Source organism: Berghia stephanieae, chromosome 1 (genome assembly GCF_034508935.2).
Source record: "Berghia stephanieae isolate SIO BIC M18660-M18661 chromosome 1, UCSD_Bste_1.3, whole genome shotgun sequence".
NCBI lineage: Eukaryota > Metazoa > Mollusca > Gastropoda > Nudibranchia > Aeolidiidae > Berghia > Berghia stephanieae.
In genome coordinates this window covers 12945186-12967303 of record NC_088360.1, presented here as the reverse complement: position 1 = coordinate 12967303, position 22118 = coordinate 12945186, and the positions used below count along the sequence as shown (strand labels likewise).

General features: G+C 34.5%; 1 protein-coding gene across 4 annotated transcripts in view; it reads right to left on the bottom strand.

The window, feature by feature from the left end:
* Positions 1-341: 341 nt before the first annotated feature.
* LOC144968445 (dimethyladenosine transferase-like) overlaps positions 342-22118 on the bottom strand; it is a 29824-nt gene continuing 8047 nt past the window's right edge. Inside the window, exons 1-12 of one of the 4 annotated variants that reach the window (XM_078906826.1) lie at positions 20894-21106; positions 16034-16107; positions 14015-14101; positions 11616-11677; positions 11304-11397; positions 7575-7624; positions 7033-7156; positions 6124-6216; positions 5516-5580; positions 5196-5259; positions 4625-4731; positions 342-3291 (exon numbers count right to left, since the gene is read on the bottom strand). In XM_078906826.1, coding sequence (XP_078762952.1) covers positions 3249-3291; positions 4625-4731; positions 5196-5259; positions 5516-5580; positions 6124-6216; positions 7033-7156; positions 7575-7624; positions 11304-11397; positions 11616-11677; positions 14015-14101; positions 16034-16107; positions 20894-20954 — 924 coding nt within the window. In that variant the 5' untranslated portion in view covers positions 20955-21106 and the 3' untranslated portion in view covers positions 342-3248. Of the gene's footprint in view, positions 3292-4624; positions 4732-5195; positions 5260-5515; positions 5581-6123; positions 6217-7032; positions 7157-7574; positions 7625-11303; positions 11398-11615; positions 11678-14014; positions 14102-16033; positions 16108-16626; positions 16748-20701; positions 20722-20893; positions 21107-22118 lie in introns of those variants that run through there. The other 3 variants (XM_078906834.1, XM_078906852.1, XM_078906844.1) reach the window with 3 other exon arrangements.

The window sequence follows — 22118 nt, the reverse complement described above, 5'->3', positions numbered from 1 at the left end:
TAATATAATGATATGAAATTGTAAGCATTTGAGTGTATTACTCTACTTTTAGATCCTTGGTGTACAGGAGAGGTCAATTGTGTCTTCTAACTATCCTTTTTGTATTTGTCTTGGAATGGGATGACTTGGTTTTGACCTGGCCCTTCGCTGGAGCAGAAACAGTCAAATGTACTAGGCGACTGCTGAATGAAAAAGAAATCTGACTTTAAGTAGACTGCTTGAGTAACATTTATATTGGAATAAATGCAACAAATGCGAAACTATTGAGCAGATAATATCTCAAGTGGATTTAAGTTTCAACAAGTCACAATTGTAACAAAATGAAAGGAGACTGAAAAATATTTGCATATTTATCAGGGGTCTTTTTTATTTTTATTTACATTCGATCAAATGTACATATAGAAATTTACATTCTCTCCAAGTATGAGGATTACCAATAAGATAAAGGAAAAACAGAACAATAAATTGAAAAACAAAAACAAAAAAAAAAAACAAAAACCAGATACATACAACACTACTCTCAAATAAAGTTAATCTTATCAGCTTTCACCCATGTTGTCTCCTGGAGCATGATTTTTTTAATGGCTTCCTGAAAATGTCTCGCGTTTCGTTTATGGGCTTGACACTCCATCCAGACCAGCATGTTTCTTCTGTATAATTCCTCAAAAGTTGTTGTTTTTTTTTTTAACCTATCACTATCAAAGGACTTGTTCACCCAAAACTTACTTCTCAAGCCAGTAATCCGAGTCTTTGCTACCTTAGCTTTGGATAACGCTATTGACGATTCAATTAGGACTGTTCCTAACCTAAATGAATTTCATGGAGTGTGTGTATCTTATCTAAACTACTCTAATTAGACAAAATAATTCTCTCAATTGATACCAATGCAAACCTTGCATGCCAAGGGGCATAAGGAGACTAAGAATTCAGTGTTACCCTACCATTAAAGGGAAAGAATTCAGTGTTACCCTACCATTAAAGGGACATGCGGTGGCAATTTAAAAAAAATTATTTTTGGCACCAAATACCAAAATTGACTTATTAACACATTTGGATTTTTTGAACATTGAACTTTCACTTTATACCAGAAATAACGTGAAAAAATAGTTATAAATTATTATTTTCACAGTAATTCCAAATATGTGTTAATTTCAAGCCCATCAAAAAAAAATCTTCCAATACCAAAATTCATCTTTTATTATCAAGAGGGCTATGAAACCAGCACTTTCATGTCACATCATTGGAAAGCTCAGATTAAGCCCTAAAAAATGGCATAAAATATGAAAATATGTATTCATTCTATACTAAATTTCACAGCTCTGATATATGTAAGAGTTAGCTCCTCCTACATTTCAAAAAAAGATTACTCTTAAAATTTAGACTGATTATAGACAAGGCATTTATCTGAAAAAAAAAAAAAAATACACACGCTTTTTTGGATATTTTGAAAAGTTGACTGGTTTCATTTTTTATTTTGGCCAGAAATTTGTCAATTTTCATATTTTTTTGTTTGTTTTTTAACTTACAATGAATGAAATAAAAATGTACTGGCAATAATCCAAGATGGCCACTGAACAATTTCAATTTCCACCGTAATGGGTGAATCAATTTTCATACCCTGAATACTTGTTATCTCCATGAATCACTAACTATAAAGTAAAAGTGATACGAGGCTGCTCGAAGCTGTGGCCTGTAAAAACTAAAGTAAATTAGATTATATCATCATTATAATTCAAAATAATAATTTTTTAAAACCACATTTGTGCCCTTAAGCATCACAACAATGCAAACAGCTCTCAATTGTTCATTCAAAATATTGAGATGCCGTTTGAAACACAAGAAATCGGGTTGTTTTTGTTTAATGTTCCTGTTCTGTGTTTTGTCATTTAATGGAAGTTGTAGTAAGTCAACAATGTCATTTTGGCCAGATAAATACTACCCGCAAAATGACACTTCTCACTTTCATTCCATATTTTGTTTTGTCCTTCTTTTAAAATCTCAAATGACGGTTTCATGTAACTAATAGTTTTTAAAAAACAAACATATGTGTTCCCACTAGCATAATATACTCTTATGGTAAAATTTCTCAATGGCATAAGGTAAGAGGGAGTGGGGTTTGTAGACATGAGTGAACTGCTAAGCTGGTATTCCAGGTACAGTTGAGAGAGAGAGAGAGAGAGAGAGAGAGAGAGAGAGAGAGAGAGATATCATCCGAGTCTCTGGGGTGTAAAATGGATGGTTAAAGTTGCTTGATAGTTATTGAGTGGCTGGTCTGGCCTAATTACTTTTCACCAGATTTAATATCAGAGTAAGATAATGAGAGAGGGTCCCAATAGCTCAGTTAGTAGAGCATACGTTTCACATGCAACAGGAACAAAATCAATCCTGGGTGTAGCTGAGATTTTTTTCTGATGATCACGAGTGTCGTTGGCATGTTTGATACAGGACGAGGAAAATCATAATTGTTGCAATGGCATTCCAATGTAATTAACACAATACGCCCGCCCAGAGACTAGTCAAACAAAGTCTATCTAATAGGTATGTATTTCTAAAAACTACTCTCTCTCTCTCAAGCATTCAGATATTACTCATATAATAATAATAATAATAGATAAATAAATAAAGCAAAACATGAACAAAGTAATTGTTAGCAAAGAACAATAGAGAAATAACGTCTATCTAGCAACACGTCCAACATTACACGTTTTATCGTGGGAGCTGGCATTCCATTTGTTTTCTTTGCTTAGACTATCAATCTTTTTCATGTATATATTATTATTATTATTCTATGTCTTGTACATGTAATGGTTGATTCTTTCTCCCCTGCGTTGCTTTGCTGCTTCAGCATATAATTAGAAAGAAAGAGAGAGAGAGAGAGAGAGAGAGAGAGAGAGAGAGAGAGAGAGAGAGGGGGGGGGGGGAGAAAGAGAGTATTTGTGAGTGTGTGTATTTACTCAAAGTGAATGTAATAATCTGTTTATGTTTAGGATGACAGGATAAAAATGGTCGACCAACTTATGCTAATAAAGTATCTGAATGGTCCACTTTATTGATTTGTGATAATTTCAGGTTAAAAACATGCCACCGTACCACAAACAAACAAACAAACCCAAAAGATTCATAATGCCGTCTTGAGGGAGGTAACAAAGTCGTAAACAAAAATTTTCATAGCAATTCATTAGCAAGAGGAAGACAAGAAATGTCCATATTGCATCTTTTTCACTTGTACAGTCTTGAAAGTCTTTGATTTATAAAAAGTGGAATCCAGCTTTGTTGAAGATACCCAATAATCTGAAAAGAGAAGAAACCAAATATTATTTCATCATTGCTTCAATACCCCCCCCCCATCCCACCTAACAAAAACGCTTTTGTATAGTATAATATTTTCGCGCATTGAGCATCACCCATATAAATGTCATATATTATTAGGATATCCACTAATAGGGAATGAGATTAGCGGAAGAGTAGCGTCCCTTGATTGGACGTCACCGGCGGAAAAGTTATTAGAGAGAGAACGTCATGTTGGTTGTGCGCATGCGTCTCTCGTCCTCACTTCCGGTGAAAGCGGTATGAGACACTTCACCGAAAGCGAGGACGAGAGAGATGCATGCGCAAAACCAATTTGACGTTCTCTCTGTAAGGTGACATCCAATCAAGGGATGCTACTCTTCCGCTAATCTCATTCCCTATAAATGTGCTCAAAGTGCTCTTGAAGCCAGAAAAAGGATGCCATAGCAGTCTAGTAAATCCAGAGATGCCAACCTCAAGAATCAGGAATTTGTAATTTGGGAAGAAAAATGTGTAATGTCAAAAAACAAAAAAACAAAAACAAAAAACTCCCCCCCCCCCCCCAAAAAAAAAAAAATGAAAAAAAGGGTGATCCAGCATGTCCCGATTTCACTGGTAAATAGAACTGAATACAGTTCACGATGTAATGACGCTGTAAAAATACTTATAAAATCATATTATCTAAAAATACTTTAGCCCCCAAGAATTTCTTTAAAAAGATGAGCTTCTGTCAGAAAAGATTATAATATTGCTGGCAAGCGCCATGCCTCGTCCTACATGTTGAGTAATGCTGTCGGCTTATAGACCCCTTGAAAAGCGCTTTGAACATTCATAAGTTGATTATTGTACCACAAACCACAAAAAATTAGACAATGATTTCATAAAAGGAATCTATATTAGTGCAGCTATGTGGTCTAGAGGTATGACTCGCCTTTGGACTAGAAGGTCCAGGGTTTGAGTCCTGCTCTAAGCATCTCATAGTTATCCTTGGAAAAGGCCATTTACTCACACTATTTCTCCGTATACACAAGTAAAATGAGTTCCTGGCCATTAACAGCGGTGTCTCTGTCGGAAATGTAGGAAACAATTTTAATATCACATAACAGGTGTCATGTCTTGTCCTACATGTTGAGTTGCTGTTGGTTACAGACCCCTTGTAAAGCACTTTGAGCATATTTAGTGGATATTATGTTTATAAAAATGCTCAATATAATGTGTCAAACACATGTCATAAGCTGAGTACTATACCACAAACCATAAAACAATAGCCAATGATTTCATAAAAGGTTTTTGCATTTTAGCAAAAGCAATCAACAAAGGGTAAAGAATTACTTACTCAATAAAATCCTCCAATGACATCATCCTTGCTCTTCTCTCGGAAAATCCTGCATTTTCCAGTAACTCCATCAATGTATCTTTTACATTGAAATCACTTGGTATAGTCTTTAAAAAAAAAAAGTATAATGGTCTTTAGTGTCTTTTTCATCTGTGTTGTTGACAAAAGGGGACACACGAAATGTCCAAATCATTCATTTTTGTGAACTAATTGACATTGTCACTGTTTTTAAAAAAATGTTTTTGAATTTCAAGCAGAAACAATTTCATCGTTTCAAACTAAAGTAAGTGAGATAAACACTGGCTCCAATCAACTTTTGGATTTGAAAAAGATTATTGTTTTCTAATGGTTTTCTCCTCCATCCTAAAAATTTGGTATAAAAAAAGATTAATAAAAATAAATAAATGCTATAAGAGACGGAAATTTTGATATTTAAAAACATGTAAATCCTGATAACAATATATGAAGTTAAAATGTTTTATTGTTTCTATCCTTTTCAATAATTTCCTCTAAGATAATATTGCTACAAACAAACAAAAAAAAAAAAAAAGAAAGAAAAAAGGACATTTACCTCATTTTTCACGGTACGCGCAACTCTGTAATTTTTCTCCATCAGTTCCAAAACCTTTTTGTTCCTGAAAACAGGAAGCAAATTCATTATGAAAAGATTAATGACAAAAAAGTGATTTTCATAATCTAGATTTTCTTTTTTCAATGACATTACATGAGAAGCATTAATTCAAATGAAACACTAAGACAATGAAATGATATATCAATCCATTTTTTGTTCAATTATGATGTAAACTTAAAAAAAAAAAAAATCATACTATTTTATCACAATTTGCTTCTTTAATAATTATAAATAATCAAGGCACTGTTTAAAATACTGACTTGAAAGATGATCCAATTGTTTTGTTTTTTCTTGAGAAACAAATTTTAATGAACCCATCCCATTCCTGAAATTGGAAAAAAATTGCAAAGCATCAAATGATATAACAAATTAAGTAACCTGGCAAAGAAATTTAAATAGGAATCAATGACTTTCAATTATTTCAACATGTGAGATTTATGCTCATTTGTAATGGACCTCTGATAATATTTAAACCCAGACATCATGTTTACAAAATACAAGGTCATTGCACAATACAATTGTACACAAAGCTTAAAATCATTATCATTGTCAAATATAAAGTTAAATTTATATAACCCCCCCCCCCCCCCCCCCGCCCCGACCCTCCATAAAACAAACAAAACCCAACAAATTACAAAAAACAACAACAAAAAAAGAAAAAAAAAAGAAAACCCAACAAAAAAAAACAAAACAAAACAAAAAAAAAAATAAAATAAAACAAAAAAACTTTGAAAAAAATCTGTATAACTTCTATCTATCTTAGAAGCTTATACTGGACATCTTCATGGCATAGAACCAGAAGGCAGAGGCCTCAAGTCTTTATTATAAGCTGCGATAATTGCAAAATCACCTCTGATAATATAGTTACCTTGAAATTAATCGGCGGGGGTGGGTTTCTTGGTTCAATTCTTACAACACTAGACTCCACTTTAGGGGGAGGGCGAAAATTATTTTTTCCAACCTGGATGAACATAGGAAGTTAGTACAGCACAGTTATTGGTATAAGGTGGAGCAAATGCACATTCTAGTTTCCAAAGTTAAAGGATATAAAACAGAACATGAAATATTATTTTCTAAAGAAATGATCATGCCATCTTGTTACATGTCTTTTTTATATATAAAATCAACTATAAAGCTACGGTTGTACACACACTGTGTCATGTGTTAATAGTACACATTTCACGTTATCGGCAAGATTCAAAGAATTGAAATTGTAGAAAATTTCAATATGTTATATTAAAATGAATCAGTCTAAGAGTCCCCGCCAATTCAGTTCTGCTATTCATTCCATTAACCTACCCGAAACAAAAAACAAACAACAAAAAAAGCCCCCCCCCCCCCAAAAAAAAAAACCCAACAAAAAACAAACATAATATCAATAAACAACCTTCTTTGGCCGATGACTGAAACATAACCTAGAGAAAGTTGGAATGCTTGCTCTTTGTGATTATGCTTTTCCTTCATGTGCTTTACTCTGATTTGAGTGCAACCCTTGAGAAACATACAGGCACTGGGCCAGTTGTCTTATTGACTTTTTTCCCAGGGCATTCAAATGCTTCATAAAAATGAGTAACTCGATTACTCTGTTATGATACTCAGTTTTTAGAGCTGCAGAAAGCTGACTTTTTTTAATTTATAAAAAGGGTAAGGGTAATTCTTTTCTTGTATATCATTTCTGAATTTTCTGGGATGCCTAAAAACTCTGACAGTGATAGAAAAGGGTTATTGAGCATGAGGCTGAGTTAGATTGATCATGTCAATGTGAAAGCAGTTTTACCTTTAATATATGATCAACTCTGGCCAATAATTGTGTATTGACAGACAATCGACAGTAGAGTGTATCTCCAGGTTTTGCTACCAGTCGTTCAGCAAATTCTCTTTGAAACATAAGGATGGCACATCTTTCAGAGTAAAAAGAATTGCAATCATTATTAAAAATTCAGTAAAAAAATAAAATAACGCCTAAAAAGTCTCATCCTGACACAAGCACAGCTCCCTACTAAGAGGAATACACTCAAAAGTTTACAAATCATATATAATATGTAAACAAAACAATACAGAGCATAAAAGAGAGATAATTTACAAGACAATAAACATCATCTCTCAAAATTCTAACTATACATTTGACTCTTTCCCTCCCAGCTAGGGTATCTGGCCAGGTCCTGGACAAAACCAAGTAATCTCATTCCAAGACAAAGACAGAGAGCATGTTGGAAAACAGATATCGGGGGATAGAGGACACAGTAAATGCCTCCCTGTCCACTATGGTAATTGTATAAAAAAGGGGCTTATGAAATTAAATACAAAAAGTATTCTTACCTGAAGAAAGGTCTGTGTAACAGTAGTTTGAATGTGAAAGGTGATGAAATCTGGTGGGAGAAGAAAGAGAAAAAAAAACAAACAAAAGATAACATTCACCATCAACCATTAAAAAATAATAATTGGAAATTAATTGCGAGCAATGCCCCAAAATAACATAAAAACGCATAATCCTTAACAAAACATAATAATAATATATCTTTATTGTCCATAAATATGTCAATTTGTCATTTAGTTACACTTGTTATAACGTTATATGATAACTATAACATTGAACAGATATTTCACTCCTACTTATTTTCTCTCTCTCTCTCTCTCTCTTCCTCTCTTTCTTTCACGCATGCGATATACACACACAGTGGTTTACCAGCGGATCACTTAGTTGAGATGCTAGGTCAAGAGGTCACTACTCTCCACCTCTTTACCTGCGCTCTGTATGGCACGTGCCTGCAGTCAGCGAATCGAGTAGTCTAATTGGTCTGATAAATAATGGCATAGCCAAGCGACAACTATCTTAAATGTAAACCCATATCACTCATGTTATAGATTGAAATCCCCCTCACACAGTGGACTAAATATCATAGATATCATCAGTATATTTCTTTTTCAAGAAGACAGCAAAGTAGACTCACATTTTCACTACATTTATCATTTAAATCAAATGTTTCTGGAATCGCTACAACAACAATCAGACGTTGCAGTTTATTATTATCCACACTATTACATAGTACAAACCGTCTACTTTCTGTTGCACTAATGTTAAATCAGTTCAACAAGTATGTAACAAGTGTAGGGGTGGGGGTATCAAATTTCACTGGGAATATCTAGCAGTCTATGAGATGTCTAGGCTATCCTGGGTGATGAATGTGGACCAGTTACACAATGTAAACAATGTCATAATCATTTCCTGGACTCCCCACTGACCATGGAACACTTTACTACATCAATTCTAGTTTTATCATTAAAAGTTCCCACGAATATGGTAAAGGAGTGAAGAAGTCATACTTATTGTAGTACAGGAACGTACACACACACACACACACACACACACTCTCTCTCTCTCTCTGCAAGTAGCCCTACAATAATAGTTCTTAAAGACACATCTGTAACTGATTTAAGAAATATGAAATGAATGGGTTTGTTTCATTCATGTCTCTGTTGATTGGTGTGGGAAGGTTTTATTCACCAGCTGCACTACTTGTACACTGTGAATATTGAGAATAATGTCTGCATATCTGTTAATTCCTAGGAGGAGGTGCCACTATTATTTTCTCTATCTTGGCTATGTTTGAGTACTCCCCCCCCCCTCCCCCTCTTCTTATTTTCCCCAGTCAAACTTGCCTTTGTGGAATACTATCTGTACTAACTGTTGATGTTAATGTTATATCGTTGTTGTCAGTGATATGAATTAGGTGAAGTGTGAATGTGATGCATTTCTCTTAGCCTATCTTTTACGTTTGTTTGTGTGTATATGCAGGATGTATGTGTGTATGTATGTGAGAGAGAGAGAGAGAGAGAGAGAGAGAGAGAGAGAGAGAGAGAAAGAAAGAGAGAGAGAGAGAGAGAGAGAGAGAGAGAGAGAGAGAGAGAGAGAGAGAGAGAGAGAGAGAGAGAGAGAGAGAGAGAGAGAGAGAGAGAGAGAGAGAGGGAGAATGCCTTTTCCTACCATATTAATTGTTTGTATTATCTACTACACCACTGTGATGGTGTTGTTGTTTGGTGTAATGATGATGGTTTTGTTTCTATTTGGAATAGTGAAGTAAAACCTACACACACAATATATTGCTTTATATGTTCTTTAGGAGTGTGTTAAATTGTTTAGTCCACTTATCTCCATATCTTTTAAATACAATACAAAATACAAAGGAAAAGAACATACCTGATGTCCAGCCCATTACATTTATGACCATTAAAAACGTGGTTAAAATGTGTTGAATCAGAAAATGAATGTTTTACTTTGTGTAATAATATTAAGACTGGACAAAGCATTAATTAGTTTCGGAATCCAACGTCTGATTTTAAAGATTTGAATTTTTTATTGTCCGCACAACAACAAAAATATTTTAAAATAGTAGGGATTTTAAATTGCTTATAAAACCTATCAGAATAATCACAATAAAACGAAAAAAGAACCAACATAACAAGTGAAAGTAGTACTGTCTGTTCCATAAGTATTATTGTAATGTAAGTGGTCATCTAGATATGGTGTTATATTACATCACGAAAATGCAATACTTTGTGTCTTAATCCTCAAAAAAGGGGAATCCCTGTCCAGGTAGCTGCTGTTGTCAGTCACTTGCTGGGTTCCAGCAGTATAACTAAGTGATCCGATTTTATGAAGAAATAAACAGCAGTGCATAACATAAACATATTCATTTCATTTTCAATTCGCTACATTTGTGGCAATTTGACACCAAATATTATCATCATTATCAATTGGTCAATTAATCTAACATTAAATAAATTAATCAGTCAATCAGTCAACGCATCAATCCTTGGTCTTGCTGTACCATATGAAATATTCAACAGTTTTATTGCTGATGGAACGAACGTTGATTTACACTTGTTAGTTCTACATTTATGACAAAACCTTCTCCCAGATGGTAAAAGACTAAATTCATGGTAAAAACATCAATTCATAACAACATCCACTGATTTACATTGCATCATACTCCCACTTTTTGATGTCTTTTCATGTTTATTATTCTATTTTACACAACAGCTTCAATGTCTAGTTTGCGTCACATACCCACTTTTCATGCCTTGGTTTTGATATACCTCACTATAATGACATCCTTGAGACCAGAAAAAAAAATGGCCTTATAAAGTTGTCAGTGGAGGGGGAATAAAGTACTTGAATATGACTTTCTTTTACAACAGTGGATGTTTTTACAGAAGCAGAAAACTTTGAAAATTATTCCATATTTCTTCTTGAAACAACAAAGTCAATCATTGCTTGATTGAAAACGCATCGCTCCTAGCTAGTAGAGCATCCCTCTCGTGCCTTACCAGTTCCAGTCAGTGGTCCATCACTGTGAAGGTTTTTTTATTCTCCATTTTCTTTTGGCATTTATATATACTCCCTTCATTTCTTGTTAGTATTAACATAAGTACCTGTTCCACTAACTTTTTAAAACTAATATTCACCTAATATCGGAGCTTACTTAGAGTTTTGATCATCTCTTTATTATATGTTTGTGTTTAATATAGAGCTCATAACTCAACAGCTAGCTACCCAATAAAAATTAGCAGTGTTTGTGAATTAACTTAGTGACCACAAGAAGTTGTGAGAATTACTCAATATAGATTTGCTAGATTTTTTTAGCGGTGCCTTGCCTGTAGAGTGTCTCTATCACAGACAGTTCTCAGGTTCAAACCCAGTTGCTGAAAAAGTGCTTTAAGATATTTGGTACAAAATAAAAACTAAGAGCTACCACATACCGCCCCAGTAGAAAAAGAAAAAGCAGATTAAAATCTTTTGGTGATCACTCTTTTCAATATAATGGCTAAATTCTGGAATGACCTACCACAACTCATTTTTTTATTTTTAAAAGAATGTTATAATTTAATTAAATCAACAGACTTGTTTAGTAAGTTAAAGCTATACTTTAATGGGGACCTTTTGTAATATTATTAGCCCGATTGTGGTTGGAAATGTATTTCTATTTTAATGTTATAAAACTAGTGACAACGTTTTCATGTTTCTAAATCAAATCATATCATAATTACCTGATAAGGCAAGTTAGCCACACAAACATCAAAGAAGGGTAAATCTGTTTTCAAAACATCTCCTACCATCATCTGTAATTTGGGTGCCATTGGCCTATTGTGGATAGAAAGAGGAAGTGAGAATTAAAAAAAAAATACATATATATATATATATATATATATATAAAACTTTATTCAAAAAAATAAAAACTATATATAATATAGAAAAAAATGTTGTTTTTTTAATGACATGTTAATCTTCCTCAAACCATTACCCGACATCCCTCTTAAGAAATATTTTTTCTTAGAGAAATTTTTTTTTAAATGACTTACGTTCCTTGGACTCTTTTGTGGACTTCTGCAACCATTCTTGGATCAACTTCACATGCAACAACCTGGAAAGCAAATTTGAAATGATTCAACACCCCCCAAAAAATATATGTGTTATCATGATAACTACCACTTCTACCACCATCATTACTAGAAATTCTATTACTTCATAGGGTCAGCAGAAAAGAAGCGGAAAAAAAGAGCATAACTTTTGAACCTTGTAAAATTTGAGCACCACTATTGACAGCATTATCAAATGCTATTGCTTTTAAGATGATAACTCCAATCACAAAATGGTCAAAGCTGGAAGTCAGAGCTGTTGTTCGCGTTTTTTTTCTTTTACGAGGAAAGAAAATCCCCTGAATTCATCATGAAATAATCGAAACATATGCATAAGTGCCTACTTTTCAAAGAGCTAAAACGGGACACCTGAATGCATACTACAGACATAAACGGGACACCTGAATGCTTGCTACAGACATGACTACTACTATTTATTACAAAATATATTCCAGACTGAGATTTCAAAGAAGGAACAAAGTTGACGTCACTCAGCTCTTTGCTATTGTTTTTAGACAGCCATTTTAATGATTACTTCTCACTAAATTTATCAATCAGCCTGTAAACATTCAGGGTTACATATAGTTTTGAGTATTGGTGGATGTTGTGAGTATTTTAGCTAAATGTAAATCATCAATAGTGACTTCAACCAAGTCGCAGAGTATTTGTAACCTTGTCCTGTTCCAGTCTTAAATATCCATCCTGACCATTCAACATTTTTCAGTCAGTCTGACAAATACAAACCTAACCCAAAATGACACATTTTATCAAATTAAGGTGATTTCGTGTATTTATACACTATTATACTCACATCCATTCAAGCATGAGAATCACTTAAATTTTAATGAGTATTTCATACTTTGTGATTATCTACAAAACAATTCATGATGCCTACAATGTTTCTTTACATAAGAATAAATAGGAAAAAACAGTCACTCCAAGGAAAAAGAATGATTGAGTTTAAAATCAGCTTTTGAAAATCTATTTTCTATGTCAATTACATTTTATTATTGTTACTTATAACTTTTCTTTAATCAGATAGATCCTATGAAAAAGGGTGGGAGAACACAAGCACACACACACACACACAAAGAGAGAGCGAGAGAGAGAGAGATAGAGCACTCTATTAGATTAATATATGAATTTGTGCTTCAAGTATTCTTAAATTACCCTAAAACATAAAATAGACCAATCAGTCGACTTATCCAAGACCACCACTTGTCTTGTGTCATTTTTGACACTTGGCACCAAGATCAATTCCGGATGCAGTCAAAGTCTTTTTCTGACCCCCTGTCCTCCCAGCAGTGATTGGGTAGCTAGATATGTTAGATCTAGAGGAATGTACTTTGCAATAGACTAATATCCTATTAAAAGAATAGCAAGCAATTGCTATTGTCTGCTTCATGCTATAGAAACTGGGATACAATCTGGCTCCATGGGCTTAATGGCTCTGAAGGACTACTCTTTACAATTAGGGTATCAGAAAGTTTAGGCCAGAACAATGTCAGCAATATGTCATAGCCAGACACATCTCATTGTAGGGCCTGATGGGACTTTAAAGCAAAACATAATCTTCTGGAACATTTGATTACTGATGATAAAACTTTGATACAAAAGAGTACTTAGAGATAAGCACGACTCAATGATTTGATGGCATCCTTCTTCTCCTGTTATCAAAAAAAAATTAAAGTGAAGAACTCAACTCAACATCCAAAGTAATGGCAAATGTCTTAAGAGACACAAAAGGTGTGATTCTCTTAGATATTTTGCCAAAACAACAATGTGTTAATGCTATTCGATACTGGTAAACTCTTGATCATCTAAGAAAAGCTGTTTGCTTAAAAGACCAGACTCCCAACATAGCAAAGCTGACAGAAATCTTCCCCATCCAGCCCAAAGTCAATATCTGATTTTTCTACTGATTGACTTTCACCTCTTTGGGGCCTTAAAAAACTTCTTTACCGGGGGGGAGAGGTTCAAAAGAAGATATTGTTGAGGAAGTTTGATTGATTTTCAAAGCTTAATGGACAATTCTTTCGGTTGGATATCTATTTGCTGTTGTCATGCTAGCAAAAAATGCATTGATCTGTATGGAAAAGTAGCTAAAGACTGACTCACTATTATAGGTGCGTTTTAAGTGGATGTATTCAATTTGAGTTATGACAAAATTTCTTTACAGATGTCCCTCGTATTACCACTAAAGGATAGAAAAAAAATTCAAATAATTTATTGGAACAACATTTTTTTAAAATTGAGGTTTGCCACATCTTGTCTTTGGTTTTAGTTTTATCAATTTCTGGTCATCGGAAAAAATGAAAAATTAAAATTAACAATAAATTTACCCTCTTCACTTTTTCAAGTAGTTTCACTGTCATGTTTCCTGTACCAGGTCCAACTTCCAAAACTACATCAGTAGGACGAAGGGCAGCCTGTCAGAGGGAAAATAAATTGGAAAATAAAAAAATATATATCTAAAAAGAGGTAATGATGTTTTATTGTTACCATTTTTGCAATTATTTCAATTAGTTTAGTTTGCATATTTTTGAAAGTATAATGTCACTTAAGAAACTTTGTTAGCAATTTCCTATGAGTAAAAACAAAGGGCCAGATAACCATACCAACACAAGAGAGAAAAATGTATATATGTATCATACATTGTATTGTTTGTTTTTTAAGGGTTTTACGGCGCTTGCAACACATTTAGGTCATATCTGGTTGTGTTCCTCGTACTATCGAAATTGGATTATTGTAATGCTCTGTTGTTTGGCGTTTCGCAATACAATCTGAGACGTCTTCAGATTGTCCAAAACAGCGCTGTCAGACTACTATTCATGAAGCGTAGGTGCGACTCTGCCGGACCTCTACTTCATGACCTGCATTGGCTGCCTGTTGAGAAAAGGCTTAAATTCAAAGCTTGTTTTTTAGTGTATCGTTGTTTTGAAGGTACTGCCCCTTCCTATCTTTCGGAACTAATTGAAAGATATTCAAAACCCTGCCCCTTACGTTCGGCAAGTGATTCCACAAAACTATTTGTCCCTCGAATTCGGAAAAATGCTGGAACGAGATCCTTTTCTCATTTCGGACCCTCTATTTGGAACGCCTTACCGCAGAGCATTCGTGAAAAAGAATCTTTGTCTATTTTTAAACGTTCGCTTAAAACATATGTTTCAATTTTAGTAGATGGTATGAGAAGCAAGATAGGTTTGGTTTGTGTTGTTTGTTGAGTGTGTGTGTGTGTGTGTGCGCGTGTGTGTAAATGATTATGTTTCAGCCAAAGTAATTTGTAATTTAAGCGCTTAGAGTCTGGTGTCTCGGAGTTATAGTGCTATATAAGTTTTCAGCATTATTATTATTATTATTATTATTATTATTATTATATAAGTGCCATTGAAAAGGAAGAAAATGGGATAGTAAAAAGTTATAGAATTACATTTAAAGCACCCAAGAATAGGCAAGATAAGGGGGAACTGGTTCAAATAGGGAACAGATGTAGATTCCAAGAGCACACTACCAGTGTACTTAGTTTGAGACCACTAAATGCCTCATCCAGACCCAAGCACAGGTCCCTGCCAAGAGGAACAAACTCATTTGTTTACAAATCATACATAAGTAACAGGAAAAATAATACAGTGCATAGCAGAGAGACGATTTACAATGAAAAAAATATCATCTCCCAAAACTAACTATACATTTGACTGTTTCCCTCCCAGCCAGGGCTAGGACAAAATCAAGTAATATCATTCCAATACAAAGACATGTTGGAAAACAGATATCAGGGGATAGAAGACACAGTAAGTACCTCCCTGCCAACCATGAGAGGTAAGGAACCCCACCCAGCAACAAAATTTTAAGGTCAGTGTTGAGTTAAAGCAGAGTGCATTGTTAATCATTATGAGAAGGAAGATAGAAAATCTCAGTAACATCTCTTCTATCCCAAAAGTCATTCCAAGACAAAGGCGGAAAGCAAGTTGGAAAACATATATAGGGGGATAGAAGACACGGTATGGATCTCCCTGCCCACTATGGGAGGTCACTAACCCCACCCAGTGTACATTGAAATTACAACTGGAGTAGGAGGAGAGGATAATAACTGAAATAAACAAAGATTATTTTGTTTTGTTTCCACAGATAAGCTGGATTCATAAGCAAACTGGGTGAAAAGGTGGTAACCTGTATAATCATTAAAATATTGATAATGCAAGTCAAGTTAGGAAAATATTGATTCAATAAACAAACAATAAACAATTCAAAAGTATTGTCACTTTGTTTTCCTACATGATGAAATGAAGAAAACAGAGATGAAGTGGCTCACAATCCAGATATTTCTACTCCAAATAAATGAACATTAAAAACCATTGTACCTTTTCAACCATACTGGTCACAATCATCGGATTTTTCAAAATATGCTGACCAATTCCAGTGTTGAATGAAATACCTGAAAAGATATAAACAGAAAATAAGATAAGGTAATTATAGAGCCCCTCCAGCTAATAAGATTAAGATTAAATCAATGTACCTATTTTGAGTTTGGAAATTCAGTAATTCGAGTCATTTTGTACTCTTGTCATTGGAGGCACAGATTTTATTAAAACAATTTATTTTCAAAAATCTATTCAGCTTTGAGTGATCATGTCTGCTTCAAACATTTTTTATTAGGGTTAGGTCATGGTAGAGGTCCTAGAATTTTTGCTTTTCCTATTAGGGTTAGTTGAAGGTACAAGATTTTCTTTTTTCTTTTAGGTTTTGTTAAAGGAATACTCAGGGTTGTTTCCCTTAGCTTGAAGAATGTGCGGAAGGCCTTCAAGTTCAAGTGACACCTAACGCAACACTAGTTATCGCTCCAGCATGTCGGTAATCGCAAAATAAAGTCACCAAAGTTTAAAGCTATAGATTATAAATGGAAGTGTCAATTGCCAAGAAGTGAGTCCTTGGTAGTTGACAGTTCATCAATTACCAAGGAGTCCAATTGGAACTCTTCAGGTGGATGCAGTGATTTCAGTCAAGCCTCGATTTGCGTGCACATGAATCTTGAATCTCGTTACTTTCTTCCAATCATCCATTTCGTGTCAATCGTTCTGGAAAAGTTTGAGTCCATATTCGTTGGCATTTGTTTTTAAATTTTTAATTTTTATATATCTTTTCACAAATTCCAAGATGTGTTAAAATCTTATCTAAACAAAAATTACTGTTTTCGGATCCAAACTTCAGATTCAGAGGAAAAAAACAAACAGAAGAATGAAGTGGTAAATCCCTGCCTAGTATGAATTTTGCCCGATAGTTTTTAAAAAAAAGTAGGATTTCCTTTGTTTTACAGGACGATATACTGCACTTCGCCATAATAAGGAATAATTCACGAAAAAGATTTGTGCAACAACACCAGTCCCTGGCAGTTAATAGTAAATTGTTCATAATTTACCAACTGGCATGGTCTGTGACAAAAAAAGGAAAAATGAGAGAGAGAAAAGAAAAGGAGAAAATGAGTAATCGGATCACAGCCACCAGGTCATTTATCAGCTCACTGCTGGAGTGTCAAATAGACTTTTACCAAAGTACCTAATGATGTCTACTTCAAATTTTATATTTATAGCAGGGACTAGATCTTCATAAATCATAAACTGTAGAGCCACTCAATACTAGATATCGCTCCAATAGAGCGACAGGGAGACCTTCTGCAGATTTCTTGGGGTAGATTCACTTTATATATATCTCTTTTGACCATGGATAAAACAGGGTATTATTTAGCTTTAGATAATTAAAAAATTAGAAATTGGTAAATCAAAATTCCTGTTGAGGCACGTAATTTAACATCAGAACTTTTTAATAAAATCAAATTCAGCATATCCCGCATCCCTGGAATCATTCCAGCAAAATCCTAACTCAAATGTCAGTGGGCATTTTAGGCCAATTTTGAAATCCAAATGGTGGTCAGTACGGGAAATACAACAATTTCAGGTCACAAAGTCTGTCAGTAAATATCAAAGGCAAATAGGAGTACATTTTTCAGCCTTTATATGAGTATAAGTATAAAATTAGGCACTTAAATGAAATTTCAGTTTTTAAACGACAGCATAAAATCTGGTTTACTATGATGCAGTATATCATCCCATTGATAAAACCATTTGAAATTTGTCTCTAGGTTAAATTATAGAAGCAGAGTTAATCAATTTTTTATACCTTAAAAACTCCCCAAAAAATACTAATACAGTGCACTCTGGATACGTCGACGTTGCCTAAGTCGATTTTTACCCAAGTCGATTTTTTTCTTGGTCCCTCCCCCTTCTTCCTATATAACATTAGTTAAAAAAAAAAAAAACTCCACATAAGTCGATGTTCTTATCACGCATGACTACAATAAAATCACAAATAAACAAGTATTTCCATTGGTTAAAAAAGCTACCAGTAAGAATTTTCAGTGGTTAAGAATATCCATGAACGATTGACGCACATCGATGTGATGTAGGTGCTTTGCCTGACGTCCGTGTTCAATGTACATAAGCAGTATTGAATAACTTTTTAATTTCTCCATCTCAAATTTTACATGGTTTCAAGTTCAAGATTTTTTGGGGTCCTAATCCCAGGCCATCCCTCTTAATTAGTATCAATTTTATCAAGAATTCAAGTTAAGTCTACAACTACAATGGCAAACCTATCGCGGAAAAGGAAGATTCGATGCATTTTGAAAGTCTGGCATGTGACAGAAAATCATCGCATAGGAAATTGGCATACCAGCTATTTCTGTCTTGACGATTTACAAGAAGCATGACCTTGACCTAGAGGCTCCTACCCTTCCGCTTTTCGCGGAATAATTTCACTTAATTGGTATACATTCCACATTCAAGGCAAAAATTTCGCTTTTCACCTTTCCAATCGAGGAAAATTAAAACATAAAAATCTCTAGTGAAAAAAAAGTGAGCTATGGCTTGTTTCGTCAGCACCTCCTATGGTCAATCAACACACATTTTGTGTGTCTGATTAGTCCATTCAAAGTGTGTGCTGCTGATGTTGGATAATATTATATGTTTGGGAGGGGGGTTGACCGAAGTATTATTATTATTATGGTGACTCCAATTTGTGAGGTCAATTACCTTGGTAATATATGTTGGCTTCCATCGGTAATAATATTATTGAGTACTATTGAGTACGGTCAGCTTCTTTCCCTATTTAATTTTAGCCCTGTGTATATGTGTACTGGCATGCGCGTTTGTTTGATTAGGGGGGGGGGGGGGGGGGATGGTCCTGACAAAGTTAATTCTATCCATTCAATGTTTTGCTCTAAGACGGTCAAGACCTGTGTGTTCGCTATTATAATTGACCCCATTTTTAGTCTTTACACAATCTGTACATTTTTACACATTTTATATTTTATAATCTGAGTACTTTTGGATTGTCTTTTACATTTTCTGTTGCAAAGCATGTCATAGTGAATAACAGTAAGTTTGTTTGTTTGTTTTTGTTTTTAAGGGTTTTACGGCACTTGCAACACATTTAGGTTATATCAGCGCCAGTAAAAAGGAAGAAAATGGGATAGTAAAAAGTTCTAGAATTACAATTAAAGCACACAAGAAAAAGTAAGACAAAGGGGAATTGAGAACAAATAGGGATCAGATGTAGATTCCAAGAGCATACCACCTACAAGTCTCATCCAGACACAAGCACAAAATCCAACAAAGAGGAACACACTCAAATGCTTACATTATACATTCAAAATAAAAATAATAATACATAACAGAGATGATTTACAAGGAAAAAAATATCATCTCCCAAAACAATAACTGCATTTGACTGTTTCCCTCCCAGCTAGGATTCCGGCCAGTGCCAGGACAAAACCAAGTAATCTCATTCCGAGACAAAGACAGAAAGCGATTAAGGGGATAGAAGACACAGTATGTACCTCCCTGCCCGCTATGGGAGGTCAGGATCCCCACCCATAACAGTAAGTTGATTCCGCTTTTTTATCTCGAATTCCGATTTTTATGTATTCTGATTCCTCTTTGGGGCTATTGGGGGTAGGAGCATCTGATGACCACTACAGAAACTGCGCGATATGAAGGGATATACTTATTCTAGATTGGTTTGCTTTGTTCACATGCATTTTTGTTCATTTGGTTACACTCCGGTTAAGTTGATTTTCTGATAAGTCGACTTTTTTCTCGGTTCCCCTGGACATCGTCTTATCCGGTGTCCACTGTATAGGAATCAGCCTGAAACTGGGCTCCAGCTGACTGAAAAAAAACGAAAGGGGATTCCCCTGAAACACTAGGCTAGGAGCCAATGAACGACGCTGACCAAGGCAGTCCAAGCTGAAATGGCGTTACTTAGGTAGATTTTGAAATGAGTGTGATTTTATGGAACGCTCAAAGGGTATCCAGGAAGCAGTTTTGATTAGTTCAAAATTTTACCATTGGAAAGGAAAATGGTTGAATTTTATGATTTTTTATGTTTCAAGGGAATTTTTTCATGAATGATTTTCTTGCCTACTAAAATTAAGTTCTTTCCATTACAATATCTTCTAAATGAATTTAAAGAGGGAAACGGTAATTGTACTAATGATAGAAATAGAGCAGTCAATGACAATGCCCTTTTATTTTTGGTGTTACATTTATCAAAATCAAATTCTGTAAATAAACACCAGAGATCTCTCAATTTAACCAAGTCATGGTTTTAACCTGCAGCTCACAAACGATACTCGCGGTCACACAGGCGAATGGGAGAACTGTGATACAGAATTAGCACATCATTTTAAAGTGCCTAATAGTTTTAGATAGATAACTTAAAACTTCTCTTCCCTAATGAAATTGCCATTCTATCCTAATCGGATTTTCATAATTTTGGAAGACATTAAGAATCATGTTGAAAAGCGCTTTATAATGATATATGTTTCATTGAACTCAGTCCAATTATAATTTTTTTTTACCAACCACATCATAATCATAAACTAAGGCCAAGAATGATGTCACATCATCATCATTCATTTTCATATATATCCGCCGAACGAAAAGTAAAAGAAAGTGGAAAGTGAGATTACTTACTTCAGGAGTCGTGTGCTAACACCAGTTAACTAGCCACTAAAGATATTTTATTTGTTTATACTTAGACTCTGTGGACAAGGAGAACAACCAGTCTTCGCAGACTCAGGTGCCTGGATTGGAAAGAACAAGCCAGAAGAAGCAGAAGTCAATAGTCGACATCAACAGTCAACACAAGTCATCTGTATTTCTCACCTTGTCTCTGTATAGGATTTACCCTCGGCTTAGACTTCTTTTCAGTTCGTACTTTCGGCATTTTGAGACAAATATAGTTTCCCTAATTCATGAAAAAAGTCGGAAATTATAAAAAGAAAGGCAAATATTTCTCAGTCAAGATAGTTCTAGTTGTAGAATAGAAGCGAGGAAAACGTGTGTTTGTTATCCTTTGCTCCACATCACGATTGCCAAGTTGACGTTCGTAATACCAAATTCCAAAATGGAGATAAAGATAAAGGGAGTAAATTTGACTCATGAATAAACAACACAAAACAAACGACGTTTCGGCCTTTGGCCTTTATCAAGTAAACGCAGAATACATACATACATATATATATATTTACTTGATAAAGGCCAAGGACCGAAACGTCGTTTGTTTTGTGTTGTTCATTCATGAGTCAGATTTACCTCTATTTACAAATTCCAAAAACTTGTGTGTTTTTCTAAATTAAAGCCGGTTGGCATTGAGGCATTTTTGAGGGGTTTTTTTTTTTTTTAAACCACTTTCACCCGATTTAGAGACAAATTAACTCTTAATTTCTCAAAATATACAAATATTTCCTCTTAAATTGGTAAGACAATGTGACTTTTTTAAGAAGACACTTCTCGTGGCAGCGGTGAAGAAAATTGAGATTTATTCCCATGTCATGCTATTTTAATAGAAAAAGGTGATGCTTAGAAAAGTTTGGCATTTTATCAGGCTATTTTGGCATTAAAAAAAAAATATTCTGGTCATCCTGGTCACACTCTTCTTAAATGGAGATTAAGACGAATGTAAACAAGAGGCCGTACTAATCTTGTATCGCAGATTTTCGTATTTTCTATTATATTATATATCCTAATTTACTCCCTAGCTACTCGCCCAGATAGGACCGTACACCAGACTACTATTTAAAAAACCCATCCAGCCATAGTGCAAAAAAGAAAGAAGCGTTCGTATAACGACTATCAAACTGTTATGGTAATAGGTAACTTACCAACTCTATGGTCGACTACAAGAATACGCATAAACAAATTTCTACCACGAATGCCATATAATCCATCGAAATAAACTGAACTATCTAAATAGACACCATTACATCGTCGCAATAATAACAAAACTATATCATATAAAAATCCCTATGCTCGCTCGTTGGGTAGCACTAAAAACTCGTCTGCAATACGAGAGTGACAAAAAAAAAAAAAAAAAATGCGTGTGATCAGT